Below are 14,954 nucleotides of genomic sequence, written 5' to 3'. Positions count from 1 at the left end.
GAAGCGAAACTGGGGATTCCGCTACACCGAAACTACCAGTGTCACGCGATTCAGTAAACAAAAGAAACAGGTAACTCGTGAGTGTATGGCAGCGGGCCAATAAGATGGACACAAGTGCCCGATATTACCTAATATGTAGCGGGGGGTTGTGCTGGGGGGAAAAGGGATATAAATAAGAGCAGATTGTAAGGGGAAGTCGGAACGCGCCTTCTCCAGCGACTCCGTCGATTCGCTGTGCCAGTTACGGATTCTGCAATAAACCCAAGTTTTGTAATATTCCGGTGTTGGTTGTCTCTCTTCCTAAACGAACACAGGGCAGAATTTCAACCCCAACAGGTGGTAAAGGATGGGGGGGACAAGTGGACAAGGGAGTCGCGTAGGGAGCGATCCCTGCGAAAAGCAGAAGGGGGGGGAGGGAAAAATGTGTTTGGTAGTGGGATCCCATTGGAGGTGGCAGAAGTTACGGAGAATTATATGTTGGACCTGGAGGCTGGTGGGGTGGTAGGTAAGGACAAGGGGAACCCTATCCCGAGTGGGGTGGCGGGTGGATGGGGTGAGGGCAGATGTGCGGGAAATGGGAGAGATGCGTTTGAGAGCAGAGTTGATGGTGGACGAAGGGAAGCCCCTTTGCTTAAAAAAGGAAGACATCTCCTTTTTTGTGGCAGTGGATCTCCCATCCACTGCCACAAACCTCATAGTTCCCACACCCGCACTTCCCGTTTCTACCTCCTACCCAAGATTCACAAACCTGCCTGTCCAGGTAGACCTATTGTCTCAGCTTGCTCCTGTCCCACTGAACTCATTTCTGCATACCTTGACACTGTCTTATCCCCCCTTATTCAATCTCTTCCCACCTATGTTCGTGACACTTCTCATGCTTTGAATTTTTTCAATGATTTTAAGTTCCCTGGCCCCCAACATCTTATTTTCACCATGGACGTCCAGTCCCTATATACCTCCATCCCCCACCGAGATGGACTCGAAGCTCTTCGGTTTTTTTTGGATTCCAGACCTAACCAAATCCCCTCTACAACCACTCTCCTCCGTCTAGCGGAATTAGTTATTACTCTCAATAATTTCTCCTTTGGCTCCTCCCACTTCCTCCAAACCAAGGGTGTAGCCATGGGCACCCGTATGGGTCCCAGTTATGCCTGCCTTTTTGTTGGCTTTGTGGAACAGTCCATCCCCCTCTTTTCCTTCGCTACATCGACGACTGCATTGGCGCTGCCTCTTGCATGCGTGCTGAGCTCGTCGACTTTATTAACTTTGCCTCCAACTTTCACCCTGCCCTCAAATTTACCTGGTCCATTTCCGACACCTCCCTCCCCTTTCTTGATCTTTCTGTCTCCATCTCTGGACACAGCCTATCTACTGATATCTACTATAAGCCTACAGACTCTCACAGCTACCTGGACTATTCCTCTTCCCACCCTGTCTCTTGCAAAAATGCTGTCCCCTTCTCACAATTCCTCCGTCTCCACCGCATCTGCTCTCAGGATGAGGCTTTTCTTTCCAGGACGAAGGAGATGTCTTCCTTTTTTAAGCAAAGGGACTTCCCTTCATCCACCATCAACTCTGCTCTCAAACGCATCTCTCCCATTTCCCGCACATCTGCCCTCACCCCATCCACCCGCCACCCCACTCGGGATAGGGTTCCCCTTGTCCTTACCTACCGCCCCACCAGCCTCCAGGTCCAACATATAATTCTCCGTAACTTCTGCCACCTCCAACGGGATCCCACTACCAAGCACATCTTTCCCTCCCCCCCTTTCTGCTTTTCGCAGGGATCGCTCCCTACGCGACTTCCTTGTCCATTCGTCCCCCCCATCCCTTCCCACCGATCTCCCTCCTGGCACTTATCCTTGTAAGCGGAACAAGTGCTACACCTGCCATTACACATCCTCCCTCACCACCATTCAGGGCCCCAGACAGTCCTTCCAGGTGAGGCAACACTTCACCTGTGAGTCAGCTGGTGTGGTATACTGCATCCGGTGCTCCCGGTGTGGCCTTTTATATATTGGCAAGACCCAACACAGACTGGGAGACCGTTTCATGGAACACCTACGCTCGGTCCGCCAGAGAAAGCAGGATCTCCCAGTGGCCACACATTTTAATTTCACATCCCATTCCCATTTTGATGTCTATCCATGGCCTCCTCTACTGTCAAGATGAAGCCACACTCAGGTTGGAGGAACAACACCTTAATACCGGCTGGATAGCCTCCAACCTGATGGCATGAACATTGACCTCCAACTTCCGTTAATGCCCCTCCTCCCCTTCTTACCCCATCCCTGACATATTTAGTTGTTTGCCTGTTCTCCATCTCCCTCTGGTGCTCCCCCCCCCTTTCTTTCTCCTGAGGCCTCCCGTCCCATGATCCTTTCCCTTCTCCAGCTCTGTATCCCTTTCGCCAATCACCTTTCCAGCTCTTAGCTTCATCCCACCCCCTCTGGTCTACTCCTATCATTTCGCATTTCCCCCTCCCCCCTCTACTTTCAAATCTCTATCTTTCCTTTCGGTTAGTCCTGACGAAGGGTCTCGGCCCGAAACGTTGACATCGCTTCTCCCTAAAGATGCTGCCTAGCCTGCTGTGTTCTACCAGCATTTTGTGTGAGATCTTGGAGTCCTTGTTCATCAGTCACTGAAGGTGAATGAGCAAGTGCAGCAGGCAATAAAGAAGGCTAATGGCATGTTGGCCTTTATTACAAAGGGAATTGAGTACAAGAGCAAGGAAATCCTTTTACATTTGTACAGGGCCCTGGTGAGACCACACCTTGAGTATTGTGTACAGTTTTGGTCTCCAGGGTTAAGGAAGGACATCCTGGCTGTAGAGGAAGTGCAGCGTAGATTCACAAGGTTAATTCCTGGGATGTCTGGACTGTCTTACGCAGAGAGGTTAGAGAGACTGGGCTTGTACACACTGGAATTAAGGAGATTGAGAGGGGATCTGATTGCAACATGTAAGATTATTAAGGGATTGGACAAGATAGAGGCAGGAAATATGTTCCAGATGTTGGGAGAGTCCAGTACCAGAGGCCATGGTTTGAGAATAAGGGGTAGGTCATTTCGGACAGAGTTAAGGAAAAACTTCTTCTCCCAGAGAGTTGTGGGGGTTTGGAATGCACTGCCTCAGAACGTTGTGGAGGCCAATTCTCTGGATGCTTTCAAGAAGGAGCTAGATAGGTATCTTATGGATAGGGGAATCAAGGGATATGGGGACAAGGCAGGAACCGGGTATTGATAGTAGATGATCAGCCATGATCTCAGAATGGCGGTGCTGGCTCGAAGGGCTGAATAGTCTACTTCTGCACCTATTGTCTATAATCTCTGTAGATTCTCTCTACAGAGAGACTGATTGGGGTGGAGAGGGAAATGGATCAGCCACGAAATGGCAGAGCAGACTGAATGGACCAAATGACTGAATTCTTAGGGTCTAAGATGTTTGAGGACAAATTTGGTGTATTGTGTATAATTCTGGTCACCTACCTACAGAAAAGATTTCAATAAAATTGAAACAGAAATTTACAAGGATGTTGCTAAGACATGAAGACCTAAACCAATGGGAAAAGTTGAATAGGTTAGTACTTTATTCCCTGAACCATAGGATAGGAAAATGAGGGGAGATTTAATTAGTTATCCAAAATTATGAAGGGTATAGATAGAGGAAAAAACTAATAACTAGATTAAAGGTGAAACATTTAAAGGGAACTGAGGGAACTCAGAGGCTGGTACATGTATGGAACGTGCTGCCAACTGAAGTGGTGGACATGGGTTTAATTGCAACATTTAAGAGAAATTTGGATACATACGTGGATGAGTCCAGCTGCTGGTAATGGGATGAGGCAGGATAACAGTTCAGCACGGACCAGATGAGCCAAAGGGTCTGCTTCTGTGACATCTCTGACAGGGGCAAGAGCTAGTCAGACACGGTACAGGTGTACAAGTTTTGGTTGGGTTGCATTTGAAGTATTGTGTGCAGGTCTGGTCGTCCCCATTACAGAAAGAATGTTGAGGCTTCGGAGAGGCTGGACAAACTTGGATTATTTCCTCCGAGTGTTGGAGGTCAAGGGAGTCCTGACCAACAGTCTAAGGATTTGCTGGGGCAGCCTACAAGTGTCATCATGCTTCTGGCACCAACATTGTCTGCCCACAACTTATAACCAAAACATCTTTTTAAAAATATGGGAGGAAACTGGAGCCTGGAAGAAAGCCATGCAGTCATGAGAGGGAACATACAAACTCCTGACTAACAGTGGTGGGAATTGAATACTGATTGGAATTGTTCAGAGATGCACTAAATGTTACGCTACCATGCCAACCTCTATGGACAGAGAACATTTCAGGCCTTTTGACTTCAGTCTTTCCAAAGCACAGGGCTTGGCAAAACTCCTGGTGGTGTAGAACTAGATCACTGTGAGCAAAAGTTAAAATAATAACTACAGTACTGTGGCTAGCATGCTGTAGGAAGGGGCTATGACAAATTACAAGTAAGAATGAAATATCTGTCTTATATGAATAAAAGTCTTTGTTGCATTGAGTTGTTCATGTCAACCATGAGATACATTCAAGCCAAATCCATTCCTCACCACTCAGTCCACATCCGTCTCAATTCCTGACCTGTTCATATAATTCTTAAATGTATCTCACATCTTTGCCTCAAGCACTGCCTCTGTAGCTAGCTCATTTTATCTCCTCCACAAAAAAAAAATCTGCAAGTGCTGGAAATCCAGAGCAATACACGCAAAATACTGGAATAACTCAGCAGATCAGATAACGTCAAACAGTCGACGTTTTGGGCCGAAACCCATCACCAGGACTGGAAAGGAAGGGGGGGGGGGAGAGAAGCCAGAATAAGGTGGGGGTGGTGGGGAAGAATGGTGTACAATCCGGCAGGTGACTGGTGAGCGGGGGAAGGAGAGGGGAAGATGAGTAGTTAGGGGGCGCGTGTAAGAAGTTGGAAGGCGGGAGGTGAGACACACAAGATGCTGGCGGAACTCAGGTCAGGAAGAGGGAAGAATCCAGAATAAAGTGGGAAGAGGGGAAGGAGTACAAACTGGCACATGACAGGTGGGCGGGAATAAAGTAAGAAGCTGAGAGGCTCAAGATTTCGGGAATTTGTATAATCTCTCATGTCTTTCTTTAAAACACTCCCCCTTACCCCTTACCTTCACCCGGCCGAGTCATCGCCTCTAAAAAATATAACCCCACGCTCGGCTCAGCCCTTTATACCCTCCAGGCCACAGCACCCCGCAAGAAGCAGCCCCTCCATTGGTCGCTCTCCTTCCAATGATGGCCAGCCTCCGGTTCCGTCAGGGAACCTCTCTCCTTAAAGGGGCGAGCCCTTCTTTTTTTCTGCCGACAGGAATGCCAAGCCAGCCGGTCCAAGGGGCCAGAGGGAACAGAATGTATTTCTTAGCCCAAAACGTCGACTGTTTATCCCAGAATCAGAACAGGATCAAATTTAATATCACTGGCATACGTCGTGAAATATGTTGTTTTGCGACAGCAATGCATTGCAAATAGATAATTAAACAATCCTATAAATAACAATAAAAATAGATAATTAAATGAAACTATCAATAACAATAAGAAATATATAATAAAATAAGTACTACTTAAAGAGAGCAAAAAAGAACAAAAATGGCGAGGTAATGTTCAGGGGCTCCTTGTCCATTCAGAAATCTGATGGTGGAGCAGAAGGAACTTCCTGAGTGTGTGTCTTCAGGCCCCTGATGGTAGCAAGGTCCTGGGTGATGGGGGTCCTTAATGACAGATGCCGCCTTTTTGAGGCATTCCATAGATAATGCCTGACCTGCTGAGTTCTGAGTTTCTCCTGCAGATTTTGTGCAGATTTTAGTCTCCATTTCCTCCACCTTTCAGAAGACATATAGTTGACGTCAGTCCTTCCGAAGTAAAGGGCTTGGCAAAACTCCTGGTGGTGTACAACAATATCACTCCTAATACAAGTTAAAATAATATTACTGTGAACACAAGGGGTGCTGGAATCCAGAACAATACGCACAATTTCCAGTAATTCAGAAGGTATTTCTTGCAGGCAGTGAAAATAAAAGCAGAAATTAAAGATACAACATTTCAAGATTGATAATTGAAAATTCAAGATTGCTTAATGTCATTTCTAGTACACAAGTGTAAAGGAAAACAAAATAATTGTTATTCTGGATCTGATGCTGCATAATAACATAATGAGATAAAGAACATAATACTAAAATAACACAGTAAATATAAATACATATGAAATCTTGTATACATAGATTGATTTATGTTCGCAAAATGATGCTAGCCACAGAAATGTCTGTACACAAGGTGACTGACGTTAAATGATGAAGTACTGGTGGTGGAATTTGGAAGGGTGGGTTAGTGGGTGGAGGTGTTGTTCAGCCATACGGCTTGGGAAAAATAACTGATTTTGAGACTGGTGGTCCTGGAATGGATTCTCTCCCTGATGGAAGTAGGATAAACAGACCATGAGCAGAGTGGGAAGGATCCTTCATGATGTTACTGGCCTTTTTCTGGCACCTTTCTGTATATACTGTATGTACTTAATGGTGGGTAGGCTGGTGCCAGTAATGTGTCAGGCAGTTTTGACTACCTATTATAGCATCTTCCTGTCCATTGCAGTGCAGTTTCCATATCATGAGGTGATGCAACATGTTAGGATGCTCTCAACTGCACATCTGTAGAAGGACCTGCTTATAGATGTGCATAATCCAGCTCCCCTCCAGCCTTCTCAGAAAATAGAGGTGTTGGTGAGCTTTCCCGAGTTCCAAATGACCATTGATATTACATTTTTAAACAGCTACTTGTGAAATTTGATTTTCACTCATCAGGGATCTGAAGAAGTGAAGATTAAGGTTTAAACTGCAACTTCCAGAGCATTTGGAATTCTTTTTTTTCCCTTCCTTTGGGATGGGGAGGGGTAGGAGGAAGTATTTGAGGTAAGATTAAGTGGGGATGGGGGGGTGGTTGGGTAGAGTGTTACTATGGAGATGATAAGAAGAACCCTGCAAAATCCTTTAACTAATTTGTCTTTTTCATTATTCATTGTCCCCTTTTATTCACAGATGCTGTATCAATGTGGAAACTGTTGATAATAATATGATTGCAACTTTAATTTCTTAATTATTTATAGCTTCCAATGAAAGAAAAGCTGGTTTTCATGCCTAAAGTTGACCAATAGCACTGAGTACTGCTCTCTGAAATTACTAGTATACTCTCTCAAAGAAGTTATTTGAGGTCAAGTTATTACATATGTATATTCCAGAAGAAAGCAGATGTTAAAGAGGGACAGGGGTAAGTGAGAAGGTGGGAATAAGGTAATGAAGTCAATGTCAGCCACGTTCATAGTGAATAGAAGAGCAGACATTAAGACCTAGATTGCCCTTTTGTTCTAGGACAGTGACTTACGTTTCTACAACACTGGATAACTTTGATGTACATGAAACATTTGGGAACATCTTTAGAAAAGGCTACAAAGATCAGGAGAGACAGGAATAGTGAGAAATGTGCAGTCCTCAAAGGAAGTTCATGAGTAGCTATACAGCAGCACCCTAAAGATCCTTGAACTGAAGATGACCTTTGTTGGTCATAGGCACATTGAATCATCGACACATACAGTGAAATATGTTGTTTGTGTCAACAACCACCACAGTATGGAGATCTGCTGGAGGCAAGCTGCAAGTGTCACCATCCTTCTGCCACCAACATAGCATGCCCACAACTGACTAGCCTTAACTTGTACACTTTTGGTATGTGGAAGGAAACCGGAGCACCCTGAGAATGCACAAACTGGAGCACGCACTCACAGGGAGAACATACAAACTCCTTAAATACAGTGGCAGGAATTGAAACCCGATCTTCCAATCACTGGTGCTATGAAGCATTATGCAAACCACTGAGCTACCATGTTGCCCCTTCATGTTGATCTTTTTGTCCATTTACAATAATCCAATCTCTCCCCAAAACTAAAGTCCTCCAATTCATTCTGATGAATCTGCTATGAATTTTCTCCAGCACTATCATATTTTTCCTGTAATCTGGAGTACATACTATTCCAAGTGTGGTCCTTAATGTATTTTCCTCTACCACCACCTCAGCAGCATGTTCCCCTCACCCATCACCCTCTGAGTAAAATACCTGCCTCTGATATCCCATCTTACTTTCCTCCAAACACTGAAAGTAATGCCTCCTTGTATTAGCCATTTCCACCCTGGGGAAAAAAGTCTGTGGCTGTCCAGTTGATCTATGCCTCTTATTATCTTGTACACTTTCATCAAGTCACATCTCATCTTCTTTTGCTCTGAAGGGGAAAGTCCTAGCTTGCTCAAAAGCCATGCTCACATTCCTGGTATATCTCCTCTGCACTCTCTCTGAAGCTTTCACATCCTTACATATGATCCTGTCATGATCACAAAACTATTGAATTTTCATAAAATCAATTTATTTTACTCATGTTCTTCAAGGAAGAAAATCTGCCACTGCCCACCTGAGTCTGTACAGTGGCAATCTAATTGATTAATGTGAACCTTCAAAGTGACTTGGTCAAGACAATAGACAATAGGTGGAGGAGTAGGCCATCCGGCCCTTCGAGCCAGCTCCGCCATTCAATGTGATCACGGCTGATCATCCACAATCAGTACCCCATTCCTGCCTTCTCCCCATATCCGCTATCTTTAAGAGCTCTATCTAACTCTTTCTTGAAAGCTTCCAGAGAATTGGCCTCCACTGCCTTCTGAGGCAGAGCATTCCATAGGGAACATTCTGGGTGAAAAAGTTTTTCCTCAACTCTGTTCTAAATGGCCTACCCCCTTATTCTTAAACTGTGGTCACTGGTTCTGGACTCCCCCAACATCGGGAACATTTTTCCTGCCTCTACTGTGTCCAATCCCTTAATAATCTTGTATGTTTCAATCAGATCCCCTCTCATCCTTCTAAATTCCAGTGTATACAAGCACAGTCGCTCCAATTTTTCAACATATGACTGTCCCGCCATTTCAGGAATTAACCTATGCTGAACTCCTTCAATAACAAGAATGTGCTTCCTCAAATTTGGAGACGAAAACTGAACACAATACTCCAGGTGTGGTCTCACCAGGGCCCTGTACAACTGCAGAAGGACCTCTTTGCTCCTATACTCAACTCCCCTTGTTATGAAGGCCAACATGCCATTAGCTTTCTTCCCTGCCTGCTGTACCTGCATGCTTACTTTCAGTGACTGATGAACAAGGACACCTAGATCTCGTTGTACTTCCCCTTTTCCTAACTGACAGTTAGTGACAGGCAATAATCACTGGCTGGCCTTGCCAGAAAGACAAGATACTTAGGATATTTTGATAAGGAGAAGAAGAATATGAGAGCAGAACACCCAGAGCAATACTTTTACTGTAATGCCAGCAATCTTGGTTCAATTCCCACCACTATCTGTAAGGAGTTCGTATGTTCTCGCCACGATTGTGTGTGTTTCCTCTGGGTGCCAGGGTTTCCTCCCACATTCCAAAGACATATGTGTTAGTAAATTGTGGACATCTTATGTTGGCACCAGAAGCATAGCGCCAGTTGCAGGCTGCCCCCAGCACATCCTCGGACTGTGTTGGCTATTGACACAAATGATGCATTTCACTGTGTTTTGATATAAAGCTAATCTTTGATCTTTAAACTACAGTTCAGTTGTTAGATTTAGATGTTGTCAGGAAGAATGCAAATATAGATGACAATCAGAAAATAAAATTAATTTCCACGTGTTTATATCAGAGAATTGATATTTCACCAAGGACTCTCGCAGATTAGTTCAGATGAACCATTGAGGGCATTCTAACTGGTTGCATCATTGTTGGATGTGGAGGGTCCTCTGCACAGGATTGGAAAAAGCTGCAGAAACTTAGTCGGCTACATCATTGGCACTGGCCTCCCAGCTTCAAGGACACCTTCAAACAGCGATGCCTCAAAAAGTCAGCTTCCATCAATAAGGAGTCTCATCACCCTGGACATGCCTTATTCTGTTTTGTGACCTTCAAGGAGGAGGCACACACTTAATGTTTAAGGATTAGGGTGGTATTGGGGGTGGGAGGGAAGGCGGATAATTTTGGAGCTCCATGACTGTGAGTGTGAAAGAGGAAGAAATAGAAACATAGAAAACCTACAGCACAATACAGGCCCTTTCCTGTCCTTACCTTAGAAATTACCTAGGGTTACCCATAGCCTCTTTCTCCTAAGCTCCATGTACCTATCCAGGAGTCTCTAAAAAGACCCTATCATTTCTGCTTCCACCACCACAGCCGCCTGCATCCCATTCCAAGCACTCACCACTCTCTGCGTAAAAAACTTACCCCTGATATCTCCTCTGTACCTACTTCCAAGCACCATAAAACTAGGCCCTCTCATGCTAGCCATTTCAGCCCTGGGAAAAAGCCTCTGACTATCCACACGATCAATGCCTGTCATCATCTTGTACACCTCTTTATCAGGTCACCTCTCATCCTCCGTCGCTCCAAGGAGAAAAGGCCGAGTTCACTCAACCTATTCTCATAAGGCATGCTCCCCAATCCAGGCAACATCCTTGTAAATCTCTGCATCCTTTCTGTGGTTCCCACATCCTTCCTGTAGTGAGGCAACCAGAACTGAGCACAGTACTCCAAGTGGGGTCTGACCGGGGTCCAATGAAGCTGTAACATTACCTCTCGGCTCTTAAACGCAATCCCAGGGTTGATGAAGGCCAATGCACCATATGCTTTCATAGCCACAGAGTCAACCTGCGCAACAGCTTTGAAAGTCCTATGGGCTTGGACCCCCAAGATCCCTCTGATCCTCCACACTGCCAAGAGTCTTACCATTAATACCATATTCTGCCATCATGAACCATCTCACACTTATCTGGGTTGAATTCCATTTCCCATTTCTCAGCCCAGTTTTGCATCCCATCACTGTCCTACTGTAACATCTGACAGCCCTCCACACTATCCACAACACCCCCAACCTTAGTGTCATCATCAAATTTACTAACCCATCCCCCCACTTCCTCATCCTATAACCATATAACAATTACAGCATGGAAACTGGCCATCTCAGCCCTTCTAGTCCATGCCGACCACTTACTCTCACCTAGTCCCACCTACATGCACTCAGCCCATAACCCTCCATTCCTTTCCTGTACATATACCTATCCAATTTTTTTTAAATGACAATATCGAACCTGCCTCTACAACTTCTACTGGAAGCTCGTTCCACACAGCTACCACTCTCTGAGTAAAGAAGTTCCCCCTCGTGTTACCCCTAAACTTTTGCCCCCTAACTCTCAACTCATGTCCTCTTGTTTGAATCTCCCCTACTCTCAACGGAAAAAGCCTATCCATGTCAAATCTATCTATCCCCCTCATAATTTTAAATACCTCACGAAGAGAAGGGGTCCCAGAACAGATCCCTGAGGCACACCACTAGTGACCAAACTCCATGCAGAATATGACCTGTCTACACCCACTCTTTGCCTTCTGTCCGCTTGGATCCCATACCTCCTTATTTTCTCAATAAGCCTTGCATAGAGTACTTTATCAAATGCCTTGCTGAAATCCATATATGCTATATCTAATGCTCTAACTTCATCAATGTGTTTAGTCACATCAGACTCGTAAGGCACGACCTGACTTTGACAAAGCCATGCTGAATATCCCTAATCATATTATGCCTCTCCAAATCTTCATAAATCCTGCCTCTCAGGATCTTTTCCATCAACTTACCAACCACTGAAGTAAGACTCACTGGTCTGTAATTTCCTGGGCTATCTCTACACCCTTTCTTGAATAAGGGAACAACATCCGCAACCCTCCAATCCTCCGGAGCCTCTCCCGTCCCCATTGATAATGCAAAGATCATCACCAGAGGCTCAGCAATCTCCTCCCTCACTTCCCACAGTAGCCTGGGGTACATCTTTTCAGGTCCCGATGACTTATCCAACTTGATGCTTTTCAAAAGCTCCAGTACATCCTCTTCCTTAATATCTACATGCTCAATCACCAAGATCCTTTTCCGTAGTGAATACTGAAGCAAATTATTCATTAAGTACCTCTGCTATCTCCTCCGGTTCCATGCACACTTTTCCACTGTCACATTTGATTAGTCCTATTCTCTGACGTCTTATCTTCTTGCTCTTCACATACTTGTAGAATGCCTTGGGGTTTTCCTTAATCCTGTCCACCAAGGCCTTCTCATGGCCCCTTCTGGCTCTCCTAATTTCATTCTTAAACTCCTTCCTGCTAACCTTATAATCTTCTAGATCACTATCATTTCCTAGAACCTTTCGTAAACTCTTCTTCTTGACTAGATTTACAACAACCTTTTACACCATGGTTCCTGTACCCTACCATCCTTTCCCTGTGTCATTGGAATGTACCTATGCAGAACCCCACACAACAGAACCATAGAACACTACAGCACAGAAAATAGGCCATTCGGCTCTTCTAGTCTGTGCCTAAACTTTATACCACTAGTCCCATTGACCTGCACCCAGTCCATAACCCTCCAGACCTCTTCCATCCATGTATCTATCCAACTTATTCTTAAAACTCAAGAGTGAGCCCGCATTTACCACGTCAGATGGCAGCCCATTCCACACTCCCACCATTCCCTGGGTGAAGAGGTTTCCCCTAAAGTTCCCCCTAAAACTTTCCCCTTTCACCCTAAAGCCATGTCCTCGCGTATTGATTACTCCCAATCTAAGTCAAAAGAGCCAATTTGCATTTACTCTGTCTATACCCCTCATAATTTTGTAAACCTCTATCAAATCTCCCCTTATTCTTCTACATGCCAAAGAATGAAGTCCTAACCTGTTCAATCTTTCCCTGTGACTCAACTCCTGAAGACCCGGCAACATCCTAGTAAATCTTCTCTGCACTCTTTCAATCTTACTGATATCCTTCTTATAGTTAGTTGACCAGGACTGTACACAATACTCCAAATCTGGTCTCACCAATGTCTTATACAACCTCACCATAACATCCCAACTCCTATACTCAATACTTTGATTTATGAATGCCAGGATGCCAAAAGCCTTCTTTACAACCCAGTCTACCTGTGACGCCACTTTCAGGGAATTATGTATCTGAACTCCCAGATCCCTTTGTTCCTCTGCACTCCTCAGTGCCCTACCATTTACTGTGTATTATTGTGTACAGTTCTGGTCACCGAATTATAGTGTGTATTGTGTACATTTATTGTGTACAGTTCTGGTCACCGAATTATAGGAAAGATATCAATAAATTAGAGAGAGTGCAGAGACGATTTACTAGGATGTTACCTGGGTTTCAGCACTTAAGTTACAGAGGAAGGTTGAACAAGTTAGGTCTCTATTCATTGGAGCGTAGAAGGTTGAGGGGGGATTTGATCGAGGTATTTAAAATGTTGAGAGGGATAGATAGAGTTGACGTGAATAGGCTGTTTCCATTGAGAGTAGGGGAGATTCAAACGAGAGGACATGATTTGAGAGTTAGGGGGCAAAAGTTTAAGGGAAACACGAGGGGGTATTTCTTTACTCAGAGAGTGATAGCTGTGTGGAATGAGCTTCCTGTAGAAGTAGTAGAGGCCAGTTCAGTTGTGTCATTTAAGGTAAAATTGGATAGGTATATGGATAGGAAAGGAGTGGAGGGTTATGGGCTGAGTGCGGGTAGGTGGGACTAGGTGAGATTAAGAGTTCGGCACGGACTAGGAGGGCCGGAATGGCCTGTTTCCGTGCTGTGATTGTTATATGGTTATATAAAATGCTGGAGGAGCTCAGCGGGTCAGACGGCATCAATGGAAAAGAATAAACAGTTGATGTTTCGGGCTGAGACCCTTCATCAGGGCTGGAAAGGAAGGGGGAAGATGCCAGAAATTTGGGGGGAGGAGAAGGAGGAAGGTAAAGGGCTGGAGAAGAAGGAATCTGGTAGGAGAGGAGAGTGGAGAAAGGGAAGAACGGGGAGGTTATAGGCAGGTGAGGAGGAGAGATAAGAGTCCAGATTTGGGAATAGAAGAAGAGGGAAAGGAGGGAAAATTCAGGAAGGAGGAATCAATGTTCATGCCACCAGGCTGGAGGCTACCTGGATGGAATATACTAGATGTTGCTCCTCCACCTTGAGAGCAGCCTCATCATGACAAACGAGCATGCTATGTACCGACATGTTGGAATGGGAATAGGGATAGGAACTGTAATGGATGGCCACTGGGATATTCCGCTTATGGCAGATGGAGTGGACGTGCTCGACATAGCAGTCCTCAAATTTACATTGGGTTTCTCCGGTGTAGAGGAGACCGCATTGGGAACAGTGGATACTATCGGTGATCCACAACAGATTCCCAGCTGAAGTGTTGCCTCATCTAGAGGACAGCTTTAACCCTGATTGGATGTGAGGGAGGAGATGGATAGGCAGATGTAGAATTCCTGTTGCTTGCAGGGATATGTGCCAAATGTGAGATTAGTGGGGAGGGACAAATGGACAAGGGAATCACAGGGGGGCAATACCTGTGGAAAGCAGGAAGTGGGAGGGAGGTAAAGATGTACTTGGTGGTAGGATCCCTTTGGAAATGGGGGAAGTTGTGGAAAGTGTTGGATACAGAGACTCATGGGATGGTAGGTAAGGTGAAGAGGAACTCTATTACTGTTAAGGGGGCGGAAAGATGAGGTGAGAACAGATGATGAGAAATATAGGAGGTGCAGGTGAGGACAACATCAGTGATGGAGGAAGGGAAACTGTGCCCATTGAAGGAGGAGGAGGAGGACATCTCTGATATCCCGGAACAGCTCTGATTCAGGAATAGCTTCTCTCCTCTGCCATCGATTTCTAAATTTACATTGAACCCTTGAGCACTATTTCCCTACTTACTAATTGTGTTAGTTTTTCACTACTTATTTTAACTTAACTATTTAAAAAAACATACATATACAAGACATAAGACCATAAGATATAGGAGCA

General features: G+C 45.0%; 1 protein-coding gene across 1 annotated transcript in view; it reads right to left on the bottom strand.

Annotated features, from left to right (window-relative positions):
* Positions 1-5,278, bottom strand: part of slc52a2 (solute carrier family 52 member 2) — a 45,041-nt gene extending 39,763 nt beyond the window's left edge. Inside the window, exon 1 of the mRNA XM_073055109.1 lies at positions 5,166-5,278. Within this exon, the coding sequence (XP_072911210.1) occupies positions 5,166-5,184 (19 nt within the window). The 5' untranslated portion in view covers positions 5,185-5,278. The remainder of the gene's footprint in view (positions 1-5,165) is intronic.
* Between the last annotated feature and the right edge of the window lie 9,676 nt (positions 5,279-14,954).

The sequence above is a fragment of the Hemitrygon akajei genome, chromosome 8, assembly GCF_048418815.1.
Source record: "Hemitrygon akajei chromosome 8, sHemAka1.3, whole genome shotgun sequence".
Taxonomy (NCBI): domain Eukaryota; kingdom Metazoa; phylum Chordata; class Chondrichthyes; order Myliobatiformes; family Dasyatidae; genus Hemitrygon; species Hemitrygon akajei.
This window is presented reverse-complemented; position numbering and strand designations above follow the sequence as displayed.